Source organism: Xenopus laevis, chromosome 6S (assembly GCF_017654675.1).
Source record: "Xenopus laevis strain J_2021 chromosome 6S, Xenopus_laevis_v10.1, whole genome shotgun sequence".
Classification (NCBI taxonomy): Eukaryota; Metazoa; Chordata; class Amphibia; order Anura; family Pipidae; genus Xenopus; species Xenopus laevis.
Window position 1 is genome coordinate 77,036,738 of NC_054382.1, and position 15,222 is coordinate 77,051,959.

General features: G+C 38.8%; 1 protein-coding gene across 1 annotated transcript; it reads left to right on the forward strand.

Moving 5' to 3' along the window:
- Positions 1-927: 927 nt before the first annotated feature.
- LOC121395135 (serine/threonine-protein kinase MAK-like) lies at positions 928-4,938 on the forward strand. The gene is made up of 3 exons (XM_041567739.1): positions 928-1,205; positions 1,534-1,659; positions 4,663-4,938. Exons 1-3 carry the CDS (start codon positions 1,145-1,147, stop codon positions 4,794-4,796), a joined length of 321 nt encoding a protein of 106 aa, XP_041423673.1. The 5' UTR covers positions 928-1,144; the 3' UTR covers positions 4,797-4,938.
- Positions 4,939-15,222: the final 10,284 nt, after the last annotated feature.

The following is a 15,222-nucleotide window of genomic DNA, read 5'->3' on the forward strand; positions in this document are numbered from 1 at the left end:
CAATTCTGAATAGGAGGAACCCTTCAGTGCTTTCAAAATTGAGACGCAAATGCACTTAGGGTAAAAAGGACAGAAACAGGATTGTTTTTAAAAAAGCTTTAAAAGTAAAATCTTGCCGATAGAAATAAATCACAGACATAGAGAAAAAGAAGATAAATTGATCAATGCACATTCCCTGGTCCCCTGTCATATAAGTAATCTATACAGATGCATGTATTTACAAAGACAGGGGTTTTTTAGTTACAAAATTATGATCATAAGATTGATAAGCCACCATACCACGTCAAGGTAAAACCCATATGGCGGTCCCTAACTATCAGTGGCGGAACTACCGGGGAGCAGGGGGTGCGAGTGGGCCAGGGCCCACACCCCTTCAGGCCCCCCCCGGCAGCCCCATGCACCACTGAAAATGCGGCCATACGGAGGGGGCGGGGCCCGGCTGCGTGTCACGCACCAGGGCCTGCCCATCCTCTAGTGACGCCACTGCTAACTATTTACCTCTGGTCATAATTTCAAATGCTAAAGCCTCCCGGCATAAGAGCATTACCTGAAATAAAAGGTCTCCCGACCTGGGCATTGGTTTTCATCATAGGGCTTAGTCCTCCATCGCCATTAGCTTTCTCTATTTCTGTAGTTCATTTGGCCAGATCAGTAGCACTTCCATTGTATTTTAGCACATTTTTTATTAAGCCATGGAGTGCTCCCACAACTTTTCCTTTTTGCAATAGAAATAAATCCGCTGTCAAGACACTGACTATTCCTAGACTTCCATGGAACTCAAAGTAACGAAAATGGTAGCTAACACAAACATGTATAAACTGATATACATCTGTTGCGTGTGCTTTGGAGATGAGGGAACAGTGTAAGATAAGTGATAAATTTTTGAATCAAATGTAAGGCACAGGCAGTGGTTTCATTTTGCTTTCCTACCCCCCACCCCACCCCATACTTTGGTCCAATCCACCCAAGCTGCCAAAGTTTAATTGGATCAGATAAAAGGGAGGGCCTGGTCTGGGATCTGCATTTATGACTTACACCTTTGTTTTATATCTGCAATATTTTAAGTGAAATTACCCATATTAATTGTTTTTATACCCAAAAATGCAGGGCTCATTTCTGCAAATAAAGACGGAAAGCATGCCCCATGGAACAGTGCCCTAACTACAAAATAGGAAGAGGCCTTGTTTACAACAGAGCTAATGGAGGTAAATGTCAGATGCAATTGAATGTGATTTCTTTATTCTGTTGTAATTGATGTTTAATGAATTATAAATCGGTAGTGTAATCCTTAGCCCATCTCCTCTATTAGCATTAAACGACACAGACCTTGTAGGCACTGCACTTTGAACAATGGTCAAGGCACCCATAGATATTGACTCTTTGGGCAGCAAAGGAACAGTATGCCGCAATATTAGCAGTATAGGTGCAGTGTCCAAGAAAATATTTGTCAATGTCACAATTTGTGTTCTTGATATCTGAGCTGATGTGCACAGAGTGAATAAAAGCTTATTTTATTCTTTGTCTTGCCTACAGGCATTTTAGGAGGTTTTGTAGGCCCTTTCTACAACTCACCTGGAGGATACATACCTTCATTTAACAAGAAGGAGCTTGGATCAGCAGAGCAGAGAATACAGCTGGCACCAATTGGAGCAGCAACAAGTATGTGTATTTAAGGCTAAACATTTAAAAGAGTAGGAGCTACTTCTTTGACAATGGTTTAGTTAAGACAATAGTATAAAATCTTTTTCTTTATATGATTTGGTCATTTGTATTGGTGGTACTACTCAAGTACTGGCAATGAAATGTCTTAAAGCAAAAATTGACCTTAAAATTATTATAGTATGGCTGTTGTAGCTGGTGTTAATCTGTAAAATCAGGTTTCATCTTCCCCCAGCCCCCAACCTAACCTTCTAGCTGGTTAGTGATCCTGGCAACTGGAAAGTGCATTGAGGTGGACACAACCAAATATGCATTACTCCTACATTATACAAATTGCAGCCTTGCAGTGCCTGGGGATATTCATCAAAGAATGAAGATTCTCCCTAAACCACAGACGTGAGAAATGTCAGACTTTTTTCATTCTTGGATATTTATTGAGTTTTCTAAAGCTTGAGAATGAATGTTGCAACTGGTCCAAAAAGGGGAAGGAGGTCAGAGCTTATTATCACTGGTGTCTGCTGAAGAAAGGCTTTCTACAAATCACCAGATTGTGGGTGAAAACTAAATTAAAATGCTTTGGCCAGACTACTCAAAGGTTCAGTAATTTGTCAGATTGTGGAAAAATCAGCTTTTTAACAATGAACCTTGTACCTGCAAAACATGGCAGTGAGCATAGAGCAGTGGCTGTCATTAAGTCAGTCATTATATATCAGAGTATACCTGAAAAAACAGGAGGCCAAGAAGCTGCACCAAAAATGGTTCTTAGGAGTAACTCCATGCAGATGTAATGCAGTTGCCTTATTTCTCAAGCGCTAAAGTTAGGAGAGCAAAGGTTCATTCAGAATTTTCCAGGTACTACTAACAAAATTTTAGCTAGCCAAATAATTCATTAACCAATCAGAATGCTGTGTCTAGAAAATGATAGTTTGTGGTGGGTGTTCTACATTAATTGGACTGAACAAATGGGAGCACATTAGCTCGAGTATAGGATTAGAATAAAAATTACTTTGAATTTCGAAGTATTTTTTGGCTACTTCGACCAACGAATTGGCTACTTCGACCTTCGACTACGACTTTGATTCGAACTAAAAATCGTTCGACTATTCGACCATTCGATAGTCGAAGTACTGTCTCTTTAAAAAAACTTCGACCACCTACTTTGCCACCTAAAACCTACCGAACCTCAATGTTAGCCTATGGGGAAGGTCCCCATAGGTTTTCTAGCCAATTTGTGATCGAAGGAAAATCGTTCGATCGATGGATTAAATCCTTCAAATCGTTCGATCGAACGAATAGTGCTAAATCCTTCAACTTCGATATTCGAAGTCGAAGGATTTAATTAACCCTCGATATTCGACCCTAAGTAAATGTGCCCCTTGTTGTCTACCCCATGTCCAGTCCCCTCTCTCCCCAACTATCGGGGATAGTCTTCATCTTTTGTGCTCCTGTGCTCAGCCGGCTCTGGGCCAGACAGGTTGCACATGGCAATGGCCCTGCTCTGAAAACAAGGATCCAAAGTTCTCCTGCTAAACCACAACAGAATGGATCAAAGATAAGGAATTAAGAGATTTGGAATTACTGAGTCAAAGCCTATATAAATGTCTAATGTAAATGGTACGGGGGATCCAGAAACAGGCTGTACCAGCATGTCGATATCACACAGCTGAAGCAGAACTTTGGGGGGGAGGTTCAATGAAACTAGTCCATAAATCCATATAAAGGGTTTATTTCACAAATTTAATTGTTAAATAGAGCATAGATGGGTTGTTGAATCCAGAGATGTGTGTACCTATTCCATTTAAGTTCAGCAGTATATTTACGTTAAGTTGTATTTGTCATTAATGAGGTTGGATACCACTATTGCCAGATCTGTAGATAAGAGGACTGATTATCTGATTTTCTTATATGCTCATAGTAGAAGCAGCTACACTGACATTTTTCCAATGGCACAGTGTTTCTCTGTCAATCCATCTATATCTGTTTTGGGAATATTCTGTAAATGAGACTTTGAATATGTCCTTTTTAATGTATTACCTGATCTTACTGTATTAGGGCTCTTACACACGGCCGTTCCGACCTGCGCTCCCCTGCGTTCCGTTTGTTGGCGTTCAGCCGCAGGGGAGCGCAGGAATAGACGCAAGTAATGATTTGAAATGGGGCTGTACTCACTCAGGCGCGTGTAGGCGCCGAACGCAGGAAAAATGCAGCATGTTGCGTCTGAACCTGCGTTCGTCGCCTACATGCGCCTGAGTGAGTACAGCCCCATTTCAAATAATGACTTGCGTCTATTCCTGCGCTCCCCTGCGGCTGAACGCCAAAAAACGGAACGCAGGGGAGCGCAGGTCGGAACGGCCGTGTGTAAGAGCCCTTAGTGTGGTGTGATTGCTTTGCCCTAGATTAGCCGAAACGTAATAATATATTGCATTCTCCATAATTCTTTAAAGGAGAAGGAAAGGTTTTAAGTAAGTAAGCTTTGTCAGAAAGGTCTATATAAATACAACAGTAAACCCTCAAATGAATGCTGCTCTGAGTCCTCTGTCAAAAGAAACACCACATTTCTTTCCTTCTATTGTGTATACATGGGGTTCTGTATAAGACTTCCGGTTTTCAGCTTAAACCTCCTGGGTATGGGCTTGAGCATGCTCAGTTTGCTCCTCTCTCCCCCTCCCTGCTGTAATCTGAGCCCAGAGCTATGAGTGAGCAGGGAGAGACTCAGGTTGTCACATAAAACTGATATGGCAGCTGCTATCCTAAACAAACAGAGAGAGCTTCTAGAGCTGTTTACTCAGGTATGGTAAAGCATTCTGCAGAATAAATATAACATTCTAGCTTGCACTATTGTGGTTAATCTATTGGCAATAAAAAGGACTCTGTAGCTTTCCTTCTCCTTTAAAATGAAATATTTCCTATGCTTACAGTTTAATTGGGCTTTCTTCAGTTTACCAATGATCATCTTTGTTAATAATATATATATCTATTTTATTTATGCTTGGAAACCAAAAGCTGTACACTCTCAGATGCCAGCTCCACCTTTCAAGCCAGCTGCTGGAAATCGCTCCATATTAAACCGTCCTCAACAACTGCAGCCAGTCCATGGAAGAACAGATTGGGCAGCCAAATATGGAGGCCATCGTTAAGAGCTGATGGACTTTCACATTCCAAGAACTTTCCCCCAGCATTCTGTGGCTGTTTGTCATTAAATATGAACATTGTGCAAATCTATCTTTCCCTTGAAGGGAAAAGTGACCTGTTTATTATTATTATAAATTATTTGATTTATTTTGTTCCTGAAATGGATAGTAGACCTATGAGCATTGCTTATAAAGCACAATTGAACATACAATACCCTCCGTTTTTATTTTTAACGTGTGCACATAATTAGCTTTCTCAAATCAAACAAAGTTTGCAGATGTCTGTAATATTGCACAGTGAAAGTGAAATGGTTGGCAAGCTTATTGTTTACAGAGAATATGTAAGTTTACCTCAAGCAGAGCAAACACTATGGCAGCGTTCGTATGTATGAATGTATGTACAGCAGAACCCCCAGTTTACATTTTTCAGGGGACCAGAAATAAATGGTGTAAAATCCAGGAAAATATATAGGTGGAACCACAAAACAACAATGTAAACTTAAAATCAGGGGATGTAAAATTGAGGTTCCACTGTATATGCTAAGAAATTATGTTTTGTATACACAGACTATAAAGCCCCATACAGTCAATTTAATGAAAAATGACCTGCAAGAGTTTTCTCTGAGGGCAAAAACATCTCTCATAGTGGTTGTAACTAGATGACATGTTCCTCATGTGCAGTCCATTACAATATTGATACATGATCAAGGGTGACTAGCATCTATTGATGTCACACAGAGCATCGGTCAGTATATTACAGGAATGGGACCTGTTATCCAGAATACTCTGGACCTTTGATTTTCCAGATAAGGGATCTTTCCTTAATTTGGATCTTCATACCTTGGGGCAGATTCCCTAAAGGGTCAAGTGACTAACACTAGTGAAAATTTGGTATTGTGACGTCATTTCGGAACTTAACCGATTCCCTAACAGGCGCAGGTGTCGTTTCGCTAGTGAAGGAGATAGACGGTAGCGTTGCTTTGCACTCTACGCCAGGCGAATTTTCGCTATGGTGAAGGGACATAACTCTGCAAAGTCAGTAAGATGCGGATTTTACTGAACGTTACCTCTTGCGCCAGACTTGCCTTCGCCACCTCAGACCAGGCGAAGTGCAATGTAGTGCATAGGACTTCCTCAATTATTAGTGCAAAATTTTTCTAAGTCCCATAAAATGCTGGCGTCTTTTCCAGACCTTTGATAGCCTGCAAAGGTCCGTAATTTTTTTTGGATAATTGGGTTCCCCCCTCCATTTTCTAACATAAGGAACATAAACTATACACTGGACTCATGTATAGGGCATTATAACAACTCTATTTTATTTATTAAGCTTCCCTGGACTTGTGTAATTTAATGTATTTCCTGCAACATTTACGGCTATGTGACTTTATCATTTCCCACCAGATGCAAATTAGGCAACGCTAGCGCATCTTCGCTTTGATTGCTGAAATAATGCTAGAGAAAATTCGCCAGCGTTCAGCACCCTGGACGCAACTTCGCACTTTAGGGAATTGGCGTTGTCCTAGCAAATTTAATTTCTTGCTGTACCTAGCAAATTTAAGCCTGGCAAAGTGCGGCGATGGCTGCGAAGCAAATTGTCGCCGGTTAGGGAATCTGCCCCTACTGTATGTCTACTAGAAAATCATGCAAACATTAAATAACCCTAATATGATTGTTTTGCCTTCAATAATAATTAATAACTGAGATTAGATCAAATACAGGGCACTCTTTTATTATTATAGAAAAAAAGGAAATTGTTTTTTTAAATATGGATTATTTGTATGAAATGGGAGACGACCTTTCTGTAATTCGGAGCTTTCTAGATAACAGATCTCATACCTGTAATATGATAAACTGTCAATCCTAGAGTGGTTCGTGTGTGTGTGCAGGCCCCTTTCTATGTGATTGGCCTAATCAGGGAAAGCAGCCATCTTTTTCTATGTTTACATATTATGCTCAATATGAACTTGAGCTGAACTACTATAAATCTTGCTGTTAGACCAGTTATCCAAAGACTCTCTCCAACTTCAGTGCATATCTGCTCTACCCGTCCAGTGGAATAGTTACCAGATAATCTGTGCAATTTCACCTACTGCTTGTCAATAAACTGACTGCTTATAGAGCAGAGAGGATCTTGCTGTGTACCCACCATTAGATTTACAAATAGTGAGCAATTCACTGGATCCTAGCAGGTGCATTACTATGTACAACCTCATTTTAACTAAAGTTATTCTCAAGGATTTAAAACAGTTGGCAGCAGATTTTTGAAAAATACTTTTTATTAAGTCTGTGCTGCCACTGAATTCGAATACCTGAAAAGAACAGAATTCAATTGCTCAAAGCAACGAATTGGCTCATGTAAAAAAAATCTTAAAAAAATTATAAAAATCTTTGATAACTGTGCCAATTCATCAATATACTTTTGTTATTTGGCAATTTTTCTTGACAGTCAAGAAGTGTTGAAAACTTTGATATGATTTAGACTGCAGGGAATACATCAGGATTCCCTTTTTTATTATATTTTTAATCGGTATTTGAAATAAAATGACTTAAAATAGTATTTTACACTTATTTTACCTGTCTTATTTTACAGTGGGATATACAGTACTTGTTATTCATTCATCTTTATATTGTACGCAGGTAATTGCAAAAGAAGTTTATCTAGTAGGCAGATTATTTTATGTTATTTTTAGGCAGATTTATCAAGGTTCGAAGTGAAAATTCAAATTTTCGAGTTTCTTTATGGCCAAAACTGTCAAATTCGACTAGGGAATTATTAAAATTAGATTCAAGTTTTTTTTGAAATTCGACCAATCGAAATTTATTAATAAAATCAAATGTTTAAAACTCGGTTGAATCGAATAGACCCAAAAACTCAATCTAATTAGATTCGAATTTAAAAACTCGATTTGAGTTTTTTTTCTCTTCAAAATAAACTGCAATGTCAGGAAGGCTGCAAACAACTCCAAGAACTCTCGCATTAACAAACACCAATTTGGCAGGTTTTAGGTGGCAAATAGTCAAATTTGACTTCTTAAAGGGCCAGAGTAAGATAAATCTCGAAAATCAATTTGAATTTTTTTTAAAAACTCAAATCGAATTTGAATAACTCCCTAGTGAAACTTGAGAGTTTTGACCATTAAAAAATTAGAAAATAAGACCCTTACAAATATGCTCCTTACTGTGAAAATAGTACTGTGAAATGGTAGAAGCATAATCCATGATGTGTCAACAGGGTCGTTCTAAGAGGTCGAGGTGCCATGGGCAAGCTATAAGTCAATATGAAGGTGTGGCTAATTGCCGCAAGCTTGACAAAGAGCCAGGTGGGCTCAAAACATTGCTCTGTCGTTGTTGCCCTGCATGTGAAAAATAAAGGCTTTTCTTTTAATCAGAGTGCTGCCCATTTGAATTCTTAACTTCAGTATTGTATCCTAATTATAGGTACATGCAATGAAAAGGTTTTAACTCCACAACTACTCCTTTGAATTTGCTATGCCGCATATTGACAGTACATAACAGGGTTTTTAAATAAAAGGTGTGCCAAATAAAATAACCGCTAATTTTTGCAAACTGCCACTCTTACGCTGCCTTTTTTGGGGGGGGGGGCCTCATGTTTTGATCCTTGAAGAGCCATGGATTGGGTTAAATCTACAGTGCTGGCCCATTGGTAATTTTATACCAGTTCCATATATATATTTTACATTCCCTGGCATTTAATGAGTTAAGCATCATGCCCTCAAAAACAAAAATGACTTTTAGGGCAGAGACACACAATCAGATCTGGGGAGATTAGTCGCCCAGCCACAAATCTCCTCTTCTTCGGGGCGACTAATCTCCCCGAAATTGCCCGCGGGTTGGCACTTCGTTTTCCGAAGTCGTCTAAAGTGTCTCCATGAAGCAACTACTGGCGAATTTGGAAAACAAAGCGCTCCCAGTGCCACCCTGCCGCCAATGTTCATTCTAGCCAGTGGGGAGGCAGTTCGGGGAGATTAGTCGCCTCGAAGAAAAGGAGATTTGTCGCCGGGCATCTAATCTGCCTGAATTGCAGCGTGTGTCTCTGTGAGGGTGTTACAGTCTGCAGCAAGGGAGGGTGTTACAGTCTGCAGCAAGGGAGGGTGTTACAGTCTGCAGCAAGGGAGGGTGTTACAGTCTGCAGCAAGGGAGGGTGTTACAGTCTGCAGCAAGGGAGGGTGTTACAGTCTGCAGCAAGGGAGGGTGTTACAGTCTGCAGCAAGGGAGGGTGTTACAGTCTGCAGCAAGGCAAGGGAGGGTGTTACAGTCTGCAGCAAGGGAGGGTGTTACAGTCTGCAGCAAGGGAGGGTGTTACAGTCTGCAGCAAGGGAGGGTGTTACAGTCTGCAGCAAGCTAGTGGCATGTGTTTGGCACACCTGCTGTGTTTATATCTGTCGCTAATACATGGTTTTCTAAAGAATGTAACTATAATATGAGTGGATAGCACAATTACTTGGGTAATATGTTTACAACCACAACCCGGAATATTTGAATAAAGCCTTGTTGTGGAATGGCTCGAGCTAAGCATATAAAAGAAAATAACATCTTCGAGCAAGTCTTTGTGAAGTACAAAGCAATAGGTTGTTGTGACATATAACAAATTGATCCATGTTTACTGTAGAAAATCAATATTTATTTTAAACCAATGCATTGAATATAAACTTAAATATTGTCACACTGTCATATTAAGATGGCTTATGAAACAGCAGTTGCAACTTCTAGAGAAGAACTTGTAAATTCACAATCTAAAAAAGGAAAAAGAAAAAATTGGAGAGAAAAAATTACAAAATATGGAGAAAACACTTTTTAATTACACAATACAGCAACCAGGCAATTAAGATTAGGAAAATAGTCGAAAGGAGACTTGATGTGCTGAAGATGGATCCTCTATTGGATAAAAAAATGCTTGATAGCATAAAATTTGTATTCAGACGAGGAAGGACAATTTCCAGCGATGCTTCTCCCAGTCTATATTGCCCTAAAAATATATAAAAAAAGAAGGGTCGGGCTGGTTAAAGAAAAATGGGAGTTATAAATGTGGAAGTAATAGATGTAAGGTGTGTAAACATATATCAGTACAAACCACATTTAAAAGTAACATAACAGAAAAGTTATATTAACTGTAATTCTAGAGGGATTGTATATTTAGCCACACGTACTTGTGGTAAACAGTATGTGGGGAGAACCTACAGATCTCTCAAGGAACGAGCCAGAGAGCATCTCACACCTTTTGATAAAGAAAAATTGGAACAGAACAAACTAACTAACAATAAGAACATTTCAGCAATAGGAAAACATATCATGTATGCACATAATGGAGATTTCAACCATATTAAGTTTCAGGGCATTGAAAGTGTTAAACTAGGGGTAAGGGGAGGAGATCTACATAGAGTGATTGATAAAGAGAGGTATACTGGATTTTTACCCTTAAAACACGTTTCCCAGTGTTTTTATGTTTAATTGATGCTTTTAATTGACATAGTCATAAAAGGCTAGAGTAACTGCTGACATCACCTCTGATGAAGTGCCAGAATGAGACCTGAAACGCGTCAGGTGATCACACTGTCATAGAACAGAAAGTATGTCTCTTGTGAAGTCCTGTCCACTGTTTTTAAATGTAACCTGGAATAAAGCTTTTTGATTTTAAGGAACCGCTGTTTAAACTATTCCTGATCTTTAGGCTTTAGACCCACTACTATAGTTTACATAACAAGCTGCTGTGTAGCCATGGGGGCAGCCATTCAAAGAAGAAGAAGAAAAGGCACAGGATACACAGCTGATCTCTGTATCATTCTCTGTATCATTTTTTGGTGTTACTGTTTCTTTAATCATGAAAAATATGTGGTTATTGTTATTTCTTAAACCGTGAAACTGAAGCGATTCCAATTTGGTCCTTGCAAGGTAAATAATTTGATTTGCAGCATCCCCTGCAGAATTTCCCCTGTTTATCTCTTAACCACAACATGGGGAGGGGTTGCTGGTTTACTGCTAATCTACCTGCCTCACAAGGACCAAACATGGAGTAGCTTCAGATTCCCTGCTTGTTCAAGATTTAACCATTTTCATGATTAAATCAGTAGACAAATGTATGCAAGTCCTATTCAATGCACTCGTTTTGACCATGATGTTATATTGGCACTTTACTGAACCTATCTGTACTCAAGTAGGATGGAATTGTACACAAGAATCTTCTATTTGTGAACTTGGGATGTTCCTGACTGTTTTAACATCTAACTCTCTTATTTTTAACAAAAATGTAAATCAATAGGACAATATATATTTCTACTCTACTATGTTTATGATTTTAAGCTATTCTATATTTTTAAATGGGTCAGAGCTTTTTAATAATAAATAATTTACAGTATAAAAAGTTTCAGATGTTGAAAGTCTCTCTCTCTCTACATATATGCAATGTTTTGTATATATATATATATATATATATATATATATATATATATATATATATATCAAAATGTAGGTATCGGCACTCACAAAATCGCAGTTAAAGTTGCCTGGGTGCTGTCCTCCAAAAGGAAATTCAAAGTTGCAAAGTTGCAAAGTTGCCGCACTCACACGACTTACGAAGCAATAAACAATTTTATTGGCACGACTATATATATCTACACACACACACACAGTATATATCTGTATCTATTTTCATTTATGTATTGTCCACAAGAGGAACTCACCTTTTTATTTTCTCAAATCATAGAAATCCAGTATTTTAGTTACTCGTTAGTGACCTTTCACAGGGATGTTAGTTTGCTGTTTGGAACATTTCTGAAGAAGGTCACCCCAGAATGATATACTGTATATATAATTAAAAACATAACCCATTGTTTTTGAATTAGCAGAATGGCAAATAAATTTTTAACAACATTTCCCTTCTGGTTGTCCAGAGATTGGAAGTTATGTGACTTTAAGGGGATTATTTACTAAACTCCGAATTCAAAAATCACAAAAAATTTTATGATTTTTTTTTTTATAAAACCTGACTTTTTCGTAATTTATTAAACCCCAAGGTAGAGTCCTGCACGGGTCCATTTTTTGGAACCCGTACCAGCAACCTGACCCACAAGTACCTTATCCGCAACCCTGACCCGTGTGCTGCTGACCATCAAGAATCAGGAAGTGCTGTCATTGTAAACCGCAAGTGGCATCATCGCTTCTATACCCTCACCTGGAACTTCTACCCGCAGAGTACCGCAGGTTTTTGCGGGTACACGACCCACTGCAGGACTCTCCCCCGAGGATTTAAAAGTCTGAATTAGAAAATCCGGCACCTCAGACCTGTCGAGGTTGCATATAAGTCAGTGGGAGAAGTCCCAATGATTTTTTGGTGCGCGCTGGGTTTCGTGCAATACCACAAAGTTTTCGGGTGAAAATTCAGGAAAAAACATGAAATTTGGATGAAAATTTTTTATTTCCCGCAAATGTTTGGGAAAATGTAATAATAAATAAGTGTAAAAAACCCGAGCGGATTTGATCGGAGCTTGTAGCATAAAATATTGAGATAAATACGGACCTTGATAAATAACCCCCTAAGGGTTCGGATTCAGTCTGGTTGAACACAAATCCTGCAAAAAGTGCTAAGATCCCTAAGTGCCAAGTCCCAAACTGAATTTTGAATTAAATCAAAGCATTAACTGAGATAGCGACTCCTGAAGGCTCTTACAATGGTAAACACTCATCAACCTTATTTTTGCCCTTGTGTATTTTTTTCTACACCATTTGAGTATGTAGTTGTCAAGCAATACTCCAAAAGGACAAGTTACATTTAAAGTTTGCATCTGTTCATCCAGCACCTACAAATAAATTATCTATTGGCAGCAAAAATCCTTTTTTATATAAAAGAGGGGCTTTAGCCTGTAGTTCCATAAAGAGCATTTGACACCTGTGTGTGAAATACACCCAGTGCAAACATAAGCCTTATTGTCCCGTTCAGCTTAAGTGAATTTATAAAATACAATTAAAAAAGAAATACTATTTACACATCAGAATTTCTTTCTTGTGGTCAAATACTATGAGCAGGAATTCCACAGTGATTATGCCATAAATCTATAGCTTTGCTCATAATTGGGTCAGTGTTGCAATGTCTTACAGGCATGAAGAGCAGCTGCTCACTCTATCCCTGCTCTTCCCCAGCCCCTAGGAAACAAGTAGAGACGGGAAAATCTGTGTCCTGCTTCTGCACAATTTTCCCAGACTTCCAGCGCCGTACTGCAGCTGGTTTTGGGGGGGGTCAATATGTTTTTTTTTACCCCGCAAAAAACGCTGTAAATGTAATGGTTATTCAGTAGCTCAAGTGACTCCCGGGAAAATGTGTATGCGCTAACTTCATTTTGGGGTCTCTAAATGCCAGACACTTTGGTAATCCTATGCACAACGTGCATTAAACTATGAGTGGACCCCAGGCATTCATATTTAGGATGTTTTCTCTTGGTACCTTATGCTATGTGAGAGATAAGATGCTAGTAAGTGGAAGCTTTAAAGCTTTTTCCAGGTATTTCAACAAAAGCAACAATTTTGGGAACGCACTGTGACTCTTGATTCATCTGAAAGTGACTTTTCCAAAAAATATATGGTTTTGGGGGGTTAATGTATCCTTATGGGGTTTTGCCCTGCAAAAAAATGTAAATGTGTTGATTTTTCAAGTGAAAAACAAACACAAACTTCATTTTTGGGTCTCTTAGCACCAGATACTTTGGTAATCCTCAGCCCAATGGGCATCAAACTGTTCAGTGGACCCCTAGCATTCATATTTTGGGTGTTTCTTCTTGGTACCTGCTGCTATTCTTAGATAGCTATAAATCTCTGTGACTGTTTCCTAGGGAGGCATAACATACTTGTTGCCCCACAACAATGAATTATACTAATTAACTGCATGTAGCCACCGACCTCTCCCTTTTCTACATTTGCCTTTTCCATTAGATTAGAGCATATATTAATCAACTTGATGCACGCAGTCTCCCCTGCAAACTGCCATCCCCAAAAAACTGTTTGATGACCTGATATGCCTAATGTATCAAACCACCTCAGTTTTTCCATCCATGGGCGGCCATACTGGATATTCTGAACTGTAATTCCATGGGCAGCCTTTTCATGAACCCTCCAACTGTCATTGCTGAAACTCTACTGTTACCCTCTTACTAAATAGCTGTGGCATGGTATTGCTCTTCCTACAGTTATAAGTCAGTTGTGTTTTTTTTTATTAAAAAAAAGCTCCAGCAACAAAGAACATATATACAATGTACAGTAAATGTACAGTATAAAAAAACTCAGTGAGGTTAAAGCACACGACTCATTTTGGCAACAATGTAGATAAATCTCGAAGGTTTTCTAGAGATTTCTGAAGCAGTCATTATCCTAAACCCCATTATCTAGAAAGCACCAAGACACACGAATGCCATTGTTCCATAGTCCTGGCAACTATTAATAATTTCCTGCTTCTCTGTAATAATATAATAGTAATTTAAACTTGATGGTAAATAAGCTACCATGAATCAATTTTGCTAGGAAAAAAAAAACTAGGCTCATTTAATTTTTGAATGATTGTAGCCTCAACGTATGGTAATCCAAATTACAGATAGACTCTGTTATCTGAAAAAGTACGAGTCAGGACTGGAGGCTAATGCCAGTCTATGGGCTAATACTCAGCCTGCGTGTTTCAACTGGCTGATTTTCAACCCTGTCTAGCATTAGCCTAAAGAGAAAAAAAATTCCTTTACTATATGATATCTTTTTTGTTTTACAGTGCCCAGTGGTATGTCCAGTGAGGGCATGATTAGGTTTTTAAAAATGAGGAAGAGAAAAGTCAACATTTGCCACTCCAGCTGAAGCTCTGCTTTGTGGTGAAAAACCTGCAACTGCTGGAACTCCTATTCCTTGGCTTGAACTGGGATTCAAAATAGGCCCAAACAGCCCCCCCCCACGGGCCCAATAATTAGTGACTGTCTGTGGCATCTTACAGCAGCCCCTCTGGAATTTGCCAAAACCCCCCCCCCCTATTTGAAATCTGGAAAGATTAAGAAGACAAAGGCAAATTAAAAAACTATAGAAATTAAAAAACAAAGACCAATTGAAAAGTTTTTTTTACAATGAAACATTCTATAACATAATAAAAGTAAGCTGAAAGGTGAACCACCCCTTTAAGGGGTGGTTCATCTTCCAAACACTTTTTTTCAGCTTATTTGTTTTTCAATTGCTTAACATTTTTATTTTTTCCAAAATCAGCAGTCTCTATGGAATATTAGCAACTACTGCATCAATTCCAACAGATGCTTTCAGTGAAACAAAGGGATTCTGCTCAGCAGGGAAAAAGATAAGAAATGTATCAATGAAATTATTAATTTAGAACAGTTTACAGAGTTCTCCCAGAGCTGCTTTAGAAAAACAGCAAACCTTCCCGTATCTCTAGTGGGGA